General features: G+C 39.4%; 1 protein-coding gene across 1 annotated transcript; it reads left to right on the top strand.

The window, feature by feature from the left end:
* Nucleotides 1-9,435: 9,435 nt before the first annotated feature.
* LOC135470646 (fucolectin-like) lies at nucleotides 9,436-11,440 on the top strand. The gene is made up of 3 exons (XM_064749680.1): nucleotides 9,436-9,475; nucleotides 10,287-10,511; nucleotides 11,193-11,440. Exons 1-3 carry the CDS (start codon nucleotides 9,436-9,438, stop codon nucleotides 11,438-11,440), a joined length of 513 nt encoding a protein of 170 aa, XP_064605750.1.
* The last annotated feature ends 2,915 nt before the right edge of the window (nucleotides 11,441-14,355 follow it).

Raw genomic sequence — 14,355 nt, 5'->3', positions numbered from 1 at the left:
GCGTAACAACTGCTATAAGGATGTTTTTGTTCCCTGGAGAAAGGCGCAACGGTTAACAAGATATACTCTCAAAAATTTCAGCAAACAAGGAGAGGGTGCGTTGCCGTAAATGCAGTTTTGTCCTGAAATTCTAAAATGACAGACGCTATCATTGGTATGAGATTACGGACAAATTGGTCACACAAAAGCAAAGATAAATGTCTGTACGGTATGTAAAGACCACGGTTTTGCAGTAAGAAAACACGACAAACGTCGTTAAAGTTGCAACATTAATCATAATATTGTAACACACTGGTAAGAGTTATTTTCATCCGAGTTTAAAAATACACAGTTAATCAAGCTATATCAAGTGTACATTTTTGCAATCATATCACATCACGGCAGTGTATCCTTTCACAAGTTTCACAAGGCCATTAGGTGCTTAAGTCGAAAACTTAAATCTGCACAAAACAAAATATTTGAAACTAAATGTTCGAAGTTGGTTTCAGTTGTAGTAATATCACAGTGTCAGTATAGGCCCATTCCTTCATGGTTAATTATTGTTCATTGTGAAGGTGCCAGGGGATGCCAATTTCCTTGTATCTGTTAGGAATAATTGAAATACAGCGAGTAGTGTGAATTCCTATTCAAACGTTTTTGGATGACACCAATTCATGTGCCTAACGTAATCGCTCCGAAAGTAAAGCTGAACGACTCGTGTATGTGGTAAAATGAGTTCAAATAAATTTCATTTCTGAGAATACCCAAAAGCGATAGGTTAACGTCTATCAGCAGTTAATATACAATAGGCAGTTTGCGGGATACGTCTGCTGTAAAAGACTCGGCTCCAGTCGAGTAAATGTAGCCTAATGAATTAAACGTTGTTTGCTAACGATATAACCCCTATTCTATTACCCTTCGATTCCTTTTTATTACGTACAACGCAATGCTTGGCTCTGTGCCAAGTACACATTATCGACGTCGTTAGATACCCCCCATCACGAGACAGAAGCGTTTGGCTTCTGGGCGGGTCTATTGTCGTTGTATGGGTGGATAGATGTCGTTGTTTACATTGAATAAAGCAGACGACAAATATAAACAAAGAAACAAAATGACGATTTTTTTCTGTCGAAGCGAACGTTTATTTTAAAGGAGAAAAGTATCAAGATACAGATGTTTTTAGCACATGGGGACGTCTGAATGCTACACAATAAGAGATAGTAATCGTTTCACGAATTTTTTTTTCTTTTTTTACATACGGACTTGATAATTCTTCCTGCGAGTCCTACTTTCAGCGGCCTCTCCTAAACGTCCCAGTTGACCACAAACCATGGTACGGCAATCAACCTGTGGGTCACAAAACGATCGGATCCATGATTTCCCGCGATGCAAAACTTAGCCGCCGGCAAACGAATCACTGCGTCCGGGCTACGACAGCCACAGTTCTTGCTGATGCCGGGCTTTCTGTGATGGACGTTATGTCTGTGACAGGCCACCGCAATGAATCCAGTGTAGGGAGTTATGTCACCAAAAGGTCCGTTTCAAAACGCCGTAAAATCAGCATTATCCTGCATGCTTCAAGTGTGTTATCAGAAAATTCTGAAAGTGAAAATGCCGTTGAGAGAAAATACTCCCATGTCAGTCACGCCACTCCCAGTGCAAATGCCCGACGCTATCGACTGTAATGTTACACGTAACAGTAGCAATACCTTCTAAATGGCACGCCTCAAAGTTTTGGAGGGTTGTTCAACAATGCAACAATACATAACAGCAGAGTTCACATCAACTGCACATCCTCGGGATAGCGGACTAGCTGCAGATCGTCGTTTTCAACTCTCACTCCTTGTCTGATTTTTATCCGTGTTGAACTGTTGTTTTTTTCCCTACAATGTTCAGTCCGTTTACTCATGTTTTCTGTCCGCAAACGCTTTTGTCTGACTGCCGCCAATATATTGCCGTTGACCCAGATCTTCAAATTTGGTACATCATGTGACCTTTATGCATGAGTGTGACGCATATATTTTACGCAAATGGTACGGCACACTGAGTGAAACATGTGCACGGGGCTGGTTTAATGTACATATAACTTTGTACAGATTGCGTCATTACAAATTTAAATTGTGATAGCCATCCATTGTATTTCACAATACTACAAACGCAAATCATATTTATCCTCGTGATACCTTGAACATATAAATTATAATATATTTATTTGCTTACTTATAATAAGCATAAAACACATATCTATGATGCTGTTATTGTTTTGTTATTTATCAACATATGTTGAGAAATTAACATTGAATTGAAAATGTGAACTGAAGTGTTCCATTATCCCAACATTCGTTACCCAGTGTTACTGAATTTGATACAGAATACAACACGACCACAAAGCATTTACACAAGCAAACCAAATAAAATTCAGTATCAAACTATTGGTAACCTAATTTTGTGTGTTTCAGTTATTATTTTTTCGTACGTAATTCAGTAATTACGTTTAAACAGTTGAACTCCCCACTTTTGTTTTCGTTTTGCTGATGCCAGAGGTTTCCAGCTCCTTTAGCTCTGTCAGACAGAGTCTGGGGAAACTTTTGACCTGCCCGAACTCTCGCTGCCAGCAACGAGCGACCTCCCCGACTCACTGTCAGTATTTGTCGCTGTTTGACACCGTGCCTGTCTTACCGAAGCCCACCCTGATAACAGCGTCTTAGCTGAAAGCAGGACAATATGAAAGCAACCCTGCAGATGTTTTACTTTATAGTGCTATATTTTATAGTTGGAATTGTTTTCGAGAAACAAACGTATTCTTTTTATTATTCCATTCTAATCGTGAAGCACGTCCGTAATATTTAGCATCGCGTTTTAACACCCCCTGTAAAACATGTCATGGTTTCGTCCAGAATTAGGTCACGCCCGTTCAGAACGTTCGGTTGGACGAAAACAACGTGTCAGGGAAAGTGGGGGCGTTTTCTGCTGTTCATCTATACCGCAATGTCGTTTTTGTTATAATTACGGAAACATTTTGCTTCTACCAAGGTAATAGAATAGAAATAATGTTCGCGTCAGGGTAGTCTAACGGTAGTTTTACATCAAATCGATGTGGAAGAATTTATATTTTAGGTCGAAGAGAAGCCTGTAAACTCTGGTTTGTGTTGCCAGAGCGTCTGTTTTCTTCAAAATTTGATGGCTCACATTTTCCGAGGACAGAGGCAAAACGAAATTACATATAATTGGTCAGACAGTTAAGTTTAAAGGTAAAATATTTGCTATTACCGACATCATGTGGCTAACAGTCACTTTTTTCCGTGTATAAGATATAAAGAGGTGGCATCAAACAACAAGCATCTAAGTACTATATCTGGAAAACTACAACATGGTCAACGATGTCCACATTTTTCAACGTCCTGTAACCCCTCAAAAAGCGGCGGATTGCTGATATTACAAGCAAGCCTTGGGAGTGAACAGCTTGCGCTCGATGATGGCAGATATCTCGCGTGAAGCAGGACAGTCGGCGGTACACAAACCACTGTCTCCGCGCCGCTTCAGCCACTGTTCTGAGTCATGCTGGTGTAGGAATACAAGTGATAATGTCTGTCACTAGCCACCGGAACGAATCCAGCCTGAGAGTTACATACAGCTAGAGGCCGTCTGAAGAACAACGCCGCTCTTTGAGCAGTGTTTTACACTCAACCCTTCTTTCCTCCCAGTCATGAGACTCCTGTGGGAATTGTGTCAGCACGCTTGGCTCCAAGGCTAAAGTCACCCAAACACAAAGAATGACACTAATTGAAGAAGTTGTAGGGCTGAGACTGCCGAAATCGGCTCCACCTGGCCATCAGATTCCCGGCGACGTTACCATTTCAGGAAGCACCCTCCATTTAAGCTTCAACTGAATCTACAAGTTTCTCTACGAAATGTATGGTTCACTTCTGACAGTTTTTTTTATTATTAGTTTTAATATTATGATTCCCCTGTCATCGCAAAACTGTTATGTTCAAATATAGAGCTCGACCTGACATGGAGAGGTGCTGGCGGGAAGTGTGCATTTATTGGTCAATAATTGTTACGTGCCTCGCTCTGATTGGATGATTTATTTTCCACCCACTCCATTGGCATGAACTTGCCAAAAATCAAAACAGCACAACGTAGATCGTTATATTTTATCAAAAAGCAGAGAGCAGTCGTTTTTGGTGTTTTCTGGTCCCCTCGTTCTCAAACAGTGGACAACTCCTGTCGTGAATTATCTTGGTGATTTGAGCATGGCAAACTACGTTTTATTTCTTAAACAGAATCCCCTTCGCAAAACGTTGGGTACTTTCCTATCCGCACCCAGAATCTCCGTAGAGTTTCCAACCTGGCATTTTCTCAATAACTTACCTCCAGTCGAAGTTCTTTTGTTAGACCAAATTCCGCACCACGCTCATGCGCAAACCGGTTAGAGATGGCGAACATGGCTGTGTGTTCGAAGTGTTTGCTTAGATCGTGGACTAGAAATGTTCGATTTGATTGTAACAGGACCCGATTGTAGTTCAGTAAAAGTGCATTCCCCTCCGCTAAGAACTGATGATTGAGAAAATGCCATGGAGGTTCTAAGTGTGAGTAGGGAAATACCCAGCGTGTTGCTAAGTGACCTATGTAAGACGTTGCATCGTTACGGTATGTCCAATTCATTAATCTAATGCATGCATATTTATTTAACGATACGATAATGATGCGCAGGTTAGTGATGAATACATCTTTGAACAAATGTCTGCAAAAATTAAGATTAATGTGTGTGTATGCCCATATTCTCTGAGAAGTTTGTATCTACCGTGTTATATTTTTGATATAGAGCTGCACGGATCATTCAAATATAAGCGGACGAAGCGTATAGCCACAATTAAAAATAATACTACCGTATAAATTGCAAACATGCTATATTTGAACTGCTGTAACAGATCTGTTTATTTCATCTCTTTTCTGATATTGATCCAAAATGAATTTCAGTTTTCTATGTTTTATATTTTTCCTACAATAACAAGTGTGTTTTGTTATTATATATCACAAATAAAAGGCATTCTTTTTAATACCACTTTTATCATAAAGTTGTCAAGCTACATGCTTCATTTCACACAAATAACTCCACAACTTATATAATTGTACACAATTTTAATAACACTGAAAAACAATGACGTTGCTACGCCTTTAATGTAGAGTTTTTATAGATCAAATATATTTAAGAAATAAAACGTAGTTTGCCATGCTTAAATCACCTAGATAAGGCACATCAGACGGGAGTTAATTTGTGAACTGACAGGAAACGGAATAAAATTCCGTTTCAAACTCGCAGAAACGGTGTAATTTATAGTAACCACTGGCAGTTACAACCAGTACATTATATTTCGTTCTCCTTATGGGAGTCTGTGGTGCCCTTGAGATGTTACATGACTTGGAGCGATGGTCAATATATAGACAAATGCACCTAAGAAAATATAAGTGAGCTAAATTTCTAGCATTTGTTGTACAACAATAATAAATGCCCATGTGCTTTTGTTAATGCAATGCGCGCATTCGTAGGTCGGAGGTTCAACCCGAGCACCACTTGAAGAAACTGGCTTATACCCAAGTATGACATCAAAGGTTTTTAGGGCATTTTTGACAATAAATAACACTCAATGGTAGTTGAAGATCCTTTGTCTTCCGCTAGTGTGGTGTGAGGTATTTCGTAGGTGGGAAAGTTGGTCAGTAACTTGCCAAATTTGGGTTACCCCATGCGCTCAGGTTCCCTCAAAATCAAAGTCTTGTGAATGTCAGGATAGAACTGTTATCGTGCTACCAAAGTATTCCAAAACGTTTGCTAACGTTTGATCCAGGTTTTGCCTAGTTATCGTGGTAAAGACATACATAAAGCATTTGGTAACTTTGGTTCATGTTACCTGGACATCGTACTGAAGATAATCCTGAAGCGTTTGGTAACTTTAGTCCATGTTACCTGGACATCGTACTAAAGATAATCCTGAAACGTTTGGTAACTTTAGTCCATGTTATCTGGGCATCGTACTAAAGATAATCCTGAAGCGTTTGGTAACTTTAGTCCATGGTACCTGGACATCGTACTAAAGATAATCCTGAAGCGTTTGGTAACTTTAGTGAATGTTACCTGGACATCTTATTAAAGATAATCCTGAAGCGTTTGATAACTTTGGTCCATGTTACCTGGACATCGTACGCCAATATGACTTCTGGGTTCTCTTGATTATTTTTTGAGTTTGAGCCTTCCTGTCCTTGTGGTCTATTATATCAGGATAGAGTAGCGTACGTCTTGCTCTGTTTTTAGCTTTCTTGTGAGCTTTTATGGCTTCCTCACATTCTTCATTCCACAGGGAACATGAGGTTTTGGACAAGGTCTTCCTGATGCCTTTGGCATACGGCTTTTGGCTGCTCTGGGAATGTTACCTAAAATTGCATCATTAAACTCATCCAAATTTTCACTAACTACATCAGTTTCCGATACTTTACTTAGTGAATGCTTAAAAGAACTCCAGTTTGCATCTTCAGTTTTCCATCCTGATAGCCTACCAGTGGAGTTGTTACATAAGGGCTTACCAATGCGAACATGCACGGGATAATGGTCGGTGGCACAAGGTGACAGTTGATCCACAGACCAAGAATAACCAGCACTTATATTAGCAGAACAAAATGTAAGATCCAGGTATGATATATTACCAGTACGAATATAAATTCGTGTCAATACTACGCCATGTGCGATTATGAGCATTGAAGTCACCACAAACAAAAGTAGGTTCACTTAAAGACTCCAATACAATCGTTAGTTCATCATCAATGAAGCGTTTGCAAGGGTTGTAAATATTAATGACATTAACACACTTACCAAACTTAGGAGCTAAACATACACATTGACATTTAAATGAGGGGTAAGAGACATTATCTCGGATTAATGTAAGCAGGCCACCCCCCTCGGCCCTCCCGATCCTTGCCGTGAATTCGGAGAGCTTGAAGTGAGAAGGCTCACTGAGAAATGTCCCCTGCAAACATATAATATTTGGTAATTCGGGTAAGATAAAGACATACTTTCTGAATTCTTGACTATGTGCAAACAAACTTTGGACATTTTGATGAAGTAGATAAAATGTCATGATAGTAAATAAATAGTACACAGCATTATCCATGAGTAGCGGTTAGGCTACTGGATTTTAATACTGCCATTAGTTTGGGTAAAGAAAATGCATCTTCTCCATGACAGCGACTTGCAGAAGAAATTATTTGCTGCAGATTGTCTCCCTTTTTCTCTACTTTCAGAAACACAAAAACAATTTCTGCTATAAAAGAGATCAGCTTTACCAGTAAATCACCTGACTCAATAGATGTCACTTGACCGCCTTTGTTCTCACCTCTAGCCTCCAATGTATGTCTCCTTATAGCTTGGCTAATAGGTCGCGGGGTCCTCGGAGAGGGGGCGGGGTTGGGGGTGGTAGTGGCAATTGGTGCAGTGGGGTAAGGCACAGCTGTTTGTGTTACAGGACAACTATACTGGGCTGTCGTCTCTCTAACTGCAGGTTTTGAAATGTTTTGTGCTTTCCTGGAACCTGTTCTAACAATCCTAAACGCTTCTACAAAGGATAATTTCTCTTTAGTTTTAATGAACTGTGCCTTATTAGCTTACTTTCTCACGGGACATCCACCAAAGGCAGCAGAGTGGTCGCCATTGCAATTGTAGCACTTTGGGGACTCCATATTGGGACCATCAGAATAATCATGACTCTCGCCACATCGTGAACAACGTCTGCCAGATCCACACTCCACCGCACTATGGCCCCTCCGGACATTTGTAACATCGAAAAACTCTAGGTACAAATTCTTTAACTGAAAAATTCTGATATGCATGGACACATGCTTTGATTCAAAGTGTAACAGAATAGACATTGACGGGGTTTTATCACGACGAAACGTATGCTCAGCACGGACTACATTATATTCCCCCGACAAACTTTCCTTAATTTCATCTATATCAAATTCGTCAGTTAATCCTGAATGAACACCATTTACAATAGTTTTATCGTTCTGATAACACTTCACATCAAACCCCATAATGTTAGAAAAGACCAAAAGACTCTTAGCTTGCTGGACCTCGTTGCATTCTATGGCAAGATTACCAGCATGTAAACGTTTTACTGATTTCAGCGTTCCGCTCTTTATAATTCGCTGTAGGGCCTCGCCTAAACGTAAAGGGTTAACTTTGGATAGAGAGTGATTACCAATGGCCTTTATAAGACAACAGTACTATTGACAATAACTTCAGGCCTGGAGGAAACAGAACCAGGCTTTTTGCCAGCAGAATTTTCAGGATTTGATCTCAAACGTCGTTAACCAGAGCGTAAAATATTTGGCCCGATTTCCATATTAAACTGTAGATCATCCGAGTTCACGGACTCTCCAGACGACTCATCCATTGTGACTTGTGGTTTGAACAAACAGTGCAGGTAAAAAACTTGGCGTGGACGACAGAAGCCCGTGTTAGTTGTGCTGAAAACACAGTGCATATACAATCAAAACAACCTGCCCCTATCTAATACCTGCCCTTACAAATACAATCTATATTTTAAAAAAAACAAAAAACAAAAAAAAAAACTACAATGCAATCATACCCTATATACAACAAAATGAAAAACAAAAAAACACTTATATACGGTTACATTTACAGTCAAAATCATACAATAGTACGACCGAGAAACAGTAGCTAAGTGCCACAATACCTGGAGCACAAAAACACGCCCGACTTGTACGACAGCATTTTCACTCCCCTGCTGGTGAACGGCTTTGGTTTACACGGAGCACTCATGTCCCCTCCATCCATAAACGTTGAAGTGGTATGCACGCTGGCTCAGACAATTGAAGCAATGGTTCAAGAGCTTGCTTACCTATTTGCAATTTGTACTCCCCTTTCTATCGGTTTACGGCAGTGTGAGTGACAGTTTCTTGTCCGCTGATAATGAATATTAGGGAATGTTTAAATGCCAATGAGTACATTAGCTTAATTGTAAATGCAGTAGTTATGGACTAAGCTACAAAAGAAATCACTTGCCAGGATTAATGCATTTTACATTCATACTGGTACAGTTTTATTATGATAGAATATTTCCATAGTAGATACTATATTTAATGAAATCTGTCACTTCTGTCTTGTTCTAATTCCAATACTCGTTGATAATTTTTGTTAGCGCCTGATTATTAACACCATAAACCAGATAATCCAAAAAAACCACAGTGCCAGAGTTTTGACGCCTTGATCGATAACATTTAGAATGGGAAGAGGTTAACAGTAACAATTGCAATATATAAGGATTAAGACCGAATTGCCTTAGTCAGTTAAGATAGCTGTGGTTTGAAAGTTAGTTCCCTAATGCAATCGTATTGACAAGTATGACAAGACCACCAAATGGGCTACTGGCAGTTTTCGAGATGCTTGCATGGCTAAACATTGGCTTTTGTAAACCTGGTGGTGAGTATTCATTATCAGCGGAAAGTTTTAAAAACCTATATTACCTGCTTGTAAACGTCTCAATTGTCTTCCTAAAACTATTGCTCGTTTGATCAAAACATTGATAATAGTATTATCGTCATTGTTGATTACACAATCCAGGTTCTACTGAGATTACACCAGGGATTCGAACATGTGACATTAGAACCGGGGGCTAAATCGCCAGCTATGTCATCCATCTACACCATTCGACCAAAAGAACTCGGATGGTCAGAAATCATACAGCTCCTTGAGCTAGTGAAACATATGTAATTAGTGAATGTCACTTAGAAAGTAGATTTTAAGCAACAGTATTATCGTTATTAGGGACTACACCGTAACAAGGTTTAGGTTACTTTGACCTCATAAAAACTGGGCAATTTCGACCCCAAAAAATTGGGTATAGACATAACGTACTCAACCCCCCCTCCCAAATAGCCCAATTCATATTTTGTCATGTTTTTGTGTGACTGTTGGTGGAGTGGTCGAGACAGTTGACATGTATTGGTGACTTGGTTCCTGACTATGAGGTCGCTGGTTCGAACTGTTAGTTTAGAACTGCAATTTCTGGGTTTTCAGGCAGCTACTGATAAATTATGTCTAACAATAAGGTCTATAAGAAATACTTATCGCCGGTATTGTTAGAAATATGTAAACGCTGTCTCAGAAGTGGGGGGGGGGGGGGGTTTAAACAATTTTTTGCCCGTTGCTGTTTTAATGATATGGTTTTCAGTATGGCAGTGTGAAGCAGAATGTAATTTGTTATACATGTAGACGGCTTTCACTTTATCAGGCGGTCAGCTAAATTTGGCCTTGCACAAGCAGTCCTCCCAAACAAGTACATGGTCGTCAGGAAGAGCACAGGCAAGCTCAGCCGTGGATGGCATCAGGACGGGGGAGTATTACAGCTGTGATTCATGTACTCATACACACGCAGAGAATAATCCCTGGTGGATGGTTGATCTTGGACAGCATTTTCTGATAAATGAAGTGGTTATTTCGAACAGAAATGGCATTAGTAAGTCATCAAAGTCTTTCCATGTAGATTATTTCATTGTCTAATACACTGTTATTTACGGATGATACCATTTCCCGGAATTACAATGTGGTTCAATTTGCAGTGTGAGCAAAACAGCATAGTGAAGCGGCTACACTGTCACTAATGTGGGTAAATGTCACTAAGGGAGAGCTTAGAGGGTAGACCCAGCTCGTCTGTGTACTTTACTATTAGGCACAGAGATAATGCTTGGTTATCTCACCAAACAAACTTTTTCGCTCGAAGCTGTTTCGCCTTGATGCGACTAGACTCATTTGCCTTGGTGCGACTAGGCTCATTTCGCCTTGGTGCGACTACACTCCTTTGGCTTTGATGCGACTACACTCATTTGATGCGACAAAAATCATCTGGCCTGGGTGGGCGTTGACCCACTTCTTTTTTTTTAACTTAACCACATTATCTAGTCACAAGTTCATTAAAGCGAATAAGTGAATTATACCATACATATACATTAGAGATTCCTTGAATAGAAATAGACACTAACCAGATCGATAACAGTTTCTTGAAAGTAACACTTTAATCGTTGAGTATATGTGTAAATATAACTCAATTCGTCAGTCTGTGGTACAATGTAGTTAAATACTAATATCTACGTGGTTTTTACACCCTCTTTGACACAAGGTTTTGTACATTCCTTTTCAGACAGCCGTCGTCTTCGAAACTTCAAAATTGAAATTTCCGAACATGGATCTTTGAATGGAACAATGGTGAATCCGATCTTGTGCGCTGAAAGATCCGATCCTCAGCCGGGGGGATCAACAGTTTCCTACCCTTGTACTAGTGGCGCTGTACAGGGCAGATACCTCCAAATAAGGCTGATGTATTATGAAATTCTGACCCTATGCGAAGTTCAAGTATTTGGGCCTTATTACGGTATGAATTTCCCATAATGTTTAAATACGCTGATGAACTAAGCATCAGCGGTTCCCCATCACATTGCTTAGTTTCAATGTAATTGTGCATGTGATAAATGTGATGGCATGCTACACACCTTTTTAAGTCATTCTAGGCCAGTGTCGTTTCATGCATTGAAAGTTATATCACTTGATTTTAGTGTTCGTTGCCACTTCTTAATGAGATACATGAAAAATAAAAGCCTCACTGAGGTAAACTGACAGGAGACCGGATTTTACCGATGATACGTGTGGGCATTTGCCATCTCTATACCACACAGTCGTCACTTTTCTAGTTTTACTCTCTATACTGCAATCTTTAATAAAGAAAAGTTTGACTGGTTCTTTGGGGTTTCCCGTCATCCCCACATGACTCGCAATGGCAGTTACACTGATACTTTTTTACAATAGCTGTGTGGAAGTGATCCTCACCAAACTGTCACAAGAATTTGGTAAATCTTCGTCTTCTGAAATCTTGGTAAAACGACTTCCTACACTTCGTAGAAAATGAATCAGATATGGACCCGTTTTACCAAGCATTCACGCCAAGCACGTGGCTTGAGGTCAATGAACAACATACAGTGAGGACCTAAGTCAACACATTAAAAATGCCCGGCGCAGCTTTGTGACAGTTTGTAAAACGTGCCATAGATCCGTTGCTGCAATCTAAAGCTCAATACACATGCTCAGTTCACAACAATGAGTCATTTAACAAACCCAGAACAGCAAGCACGTATTCTTAATTGCCATGGGAAAAAATTGTGCATACAACCTACTTAGATGCTGCATCTAAAGGCAAACATAACTTTACATTTTACAGCATCGACAGGTTCTATTTATTACCACATTTGAAAATGTTCCTGACAGAAGTAATAATATGAAATAAATCAGAGATGATATAAACTGTTCCAACATAAACCACAAACGCCTTATACAGGGCGATGTATTTGAATGAAGCATATGTAATAGCAAAACTTTTAAGTTGAAATTCCATTACCTGATCCCGTTTCATTATTTTATTTCAGACTCCAGTGTTACGCATGAGGTATGAATTAATTGTTGACTCTGTCGATGTCATATAACGTTTGCAGTCTGTAATTCATGCTTTGCACATACTTATGACCTACGTTAACCATCTGTAATACTCACTTTGGTTTTGTGTTTGTGGTGAAACTGATGTTATTAACACTGTTAAGTGTTTAATCTGAATATATGCTTCGAAACAAACATTCGCAAACGAGTCTTCAGTCAAAATAGACGATCCAGGTCAATAAACTGAAAGGCAATTCCCCAACAGACGTCTAACACAAATCATCCAAAAAACTATAAGAAAGTATATAAAGTAGGCATTTCGGGCGGAATAATGCAAACAGAATTCGAAGCGGTCAACAGTTTTCAAAGATTAGTTAAAATGGTTAAGCGGTGAGTTTACAGATTGTGCATGTTGAATGCAATTTAAATTGTTACTTTTTCTTCTTTACCTTGTGTGATTTGCGATGTTAAAATAGTTAATTACTTAACTCACCACATGTGTTATGTAAGATTTATGCCTCATATCTAAATTTAATAATGGAATTTTTCTCTCTGTTTCATACATATTTTAGGAGAATTTTATTCTGTACCAGAGGAACTTTTCACCCCCCATATCTCCGATGTTTTCAACAACAACTCAGAGTATTTCGGTTTGTGCTAGCCTCTGTCTAACCACGGAATTCTGCACGTCGTTTACCATTGAGGACATCGACAAAAACAGGCTGCAGTGTAACATGTACGAATGTCAGCCGGCTCAGGGCTCCATCACTCGTGTGAACACTACATACTTTCTGATGACATCTGTGTATGAGCATTTGGCATGGGGGCGCTGAGGCAGGTAATGTTTGTGCTTCCTGTTGCCCATTTCTTTCCTCTTCCATTCATATTCAGGATTTATCCATAAGATTTAGCTTTAAGTACTGTTTTGAAGTTTCGAAGTAAAAGCGAAATTTTATTTTTGTCACACACCTGTAAGAGTATCCTGGAAGGCCCATGTCCAATAAATGATATATCCAAATTATTGTTAAAATATACACTTCAAAACAGGAAGGCGTAGGTGACATTGAGCTAAATGTTCACTTAGGTGTTATCACAGAAGGATATTCTGTTTTGTTTTTATTTTATTAATATTCTTTACTATTACTGACATGCGCATTGTGTAATGATTTTAAATGACTTCGTATTGTACATATTGATTTATTGCATTCACTGAGCTTTGGCCAATTACTGCCAACTTTTCCACGCCTGACCTACATACATGCACAACATACTGGTGGAAGACAAGTGATCTTCAACGAATGTTAGTCTCCACAAACGGCCCATGGAGCGACGTCCACCATATGTTGTCACCATGGCCCCGTGGGCGGTGAGAGGCGTGATTCTACAAATTCCGAGATTGTGGTTTTTTTATTTCTAAAGTGGTTCGAGCTGTTACTGTGTATATGTATTTGAAGCATTGTGTAGACGTTATTTCGAGAATTGTATTAAGTACTCTGAGGACAAGAAGCGGAGAGATGCCAGGCCCCACAAGTCATGTTGGACACCTTTCAACAGTTTAAATAAAATAATATATATTCCCATTATAAATAAGAAAAAATTATTCAGCATCAGAATTTCTGTTTGAAAAAACATAAAAAAATTGACTGAGGGTTTTATATGCATTTTCGGTGGTTTTGCACATTTGTCAGATGTTTTTGTCCGGCAGTGGTGACACGGGTCCAAGGCGGATTGACCATTGTTTTCTTGTATTACACACTAGTTATACTAGTTTGCGCACAGCACAAGCAGAAAGCTGGAGTAAACAATGGACTATGCACGTGTTTGGTCAGAATTACTGTAGTCCGGAAATGTTCCTCATTGTATATACATGCATTATCCGA

The sequence above is a fragment of the Liolophura sinensis genome, chromosome 7 (assembly GCF_032854445.1).
Source record: "Liolophura sinensis isolate JHLJ2023 chromosome 7, CUHK_Ljap_v2, whole genome shotgun sequence".
NCBI lineage: Eukaryota > Metazoa > Mollusca > Polyplacophora > Chitonida > Chitonidae > Liolophura > Liolophura sinensis.
Note: the sequence above shows the minus strand (reverse complement) of the source record. Positions and strands in the feature narration are given on the sequence as shown.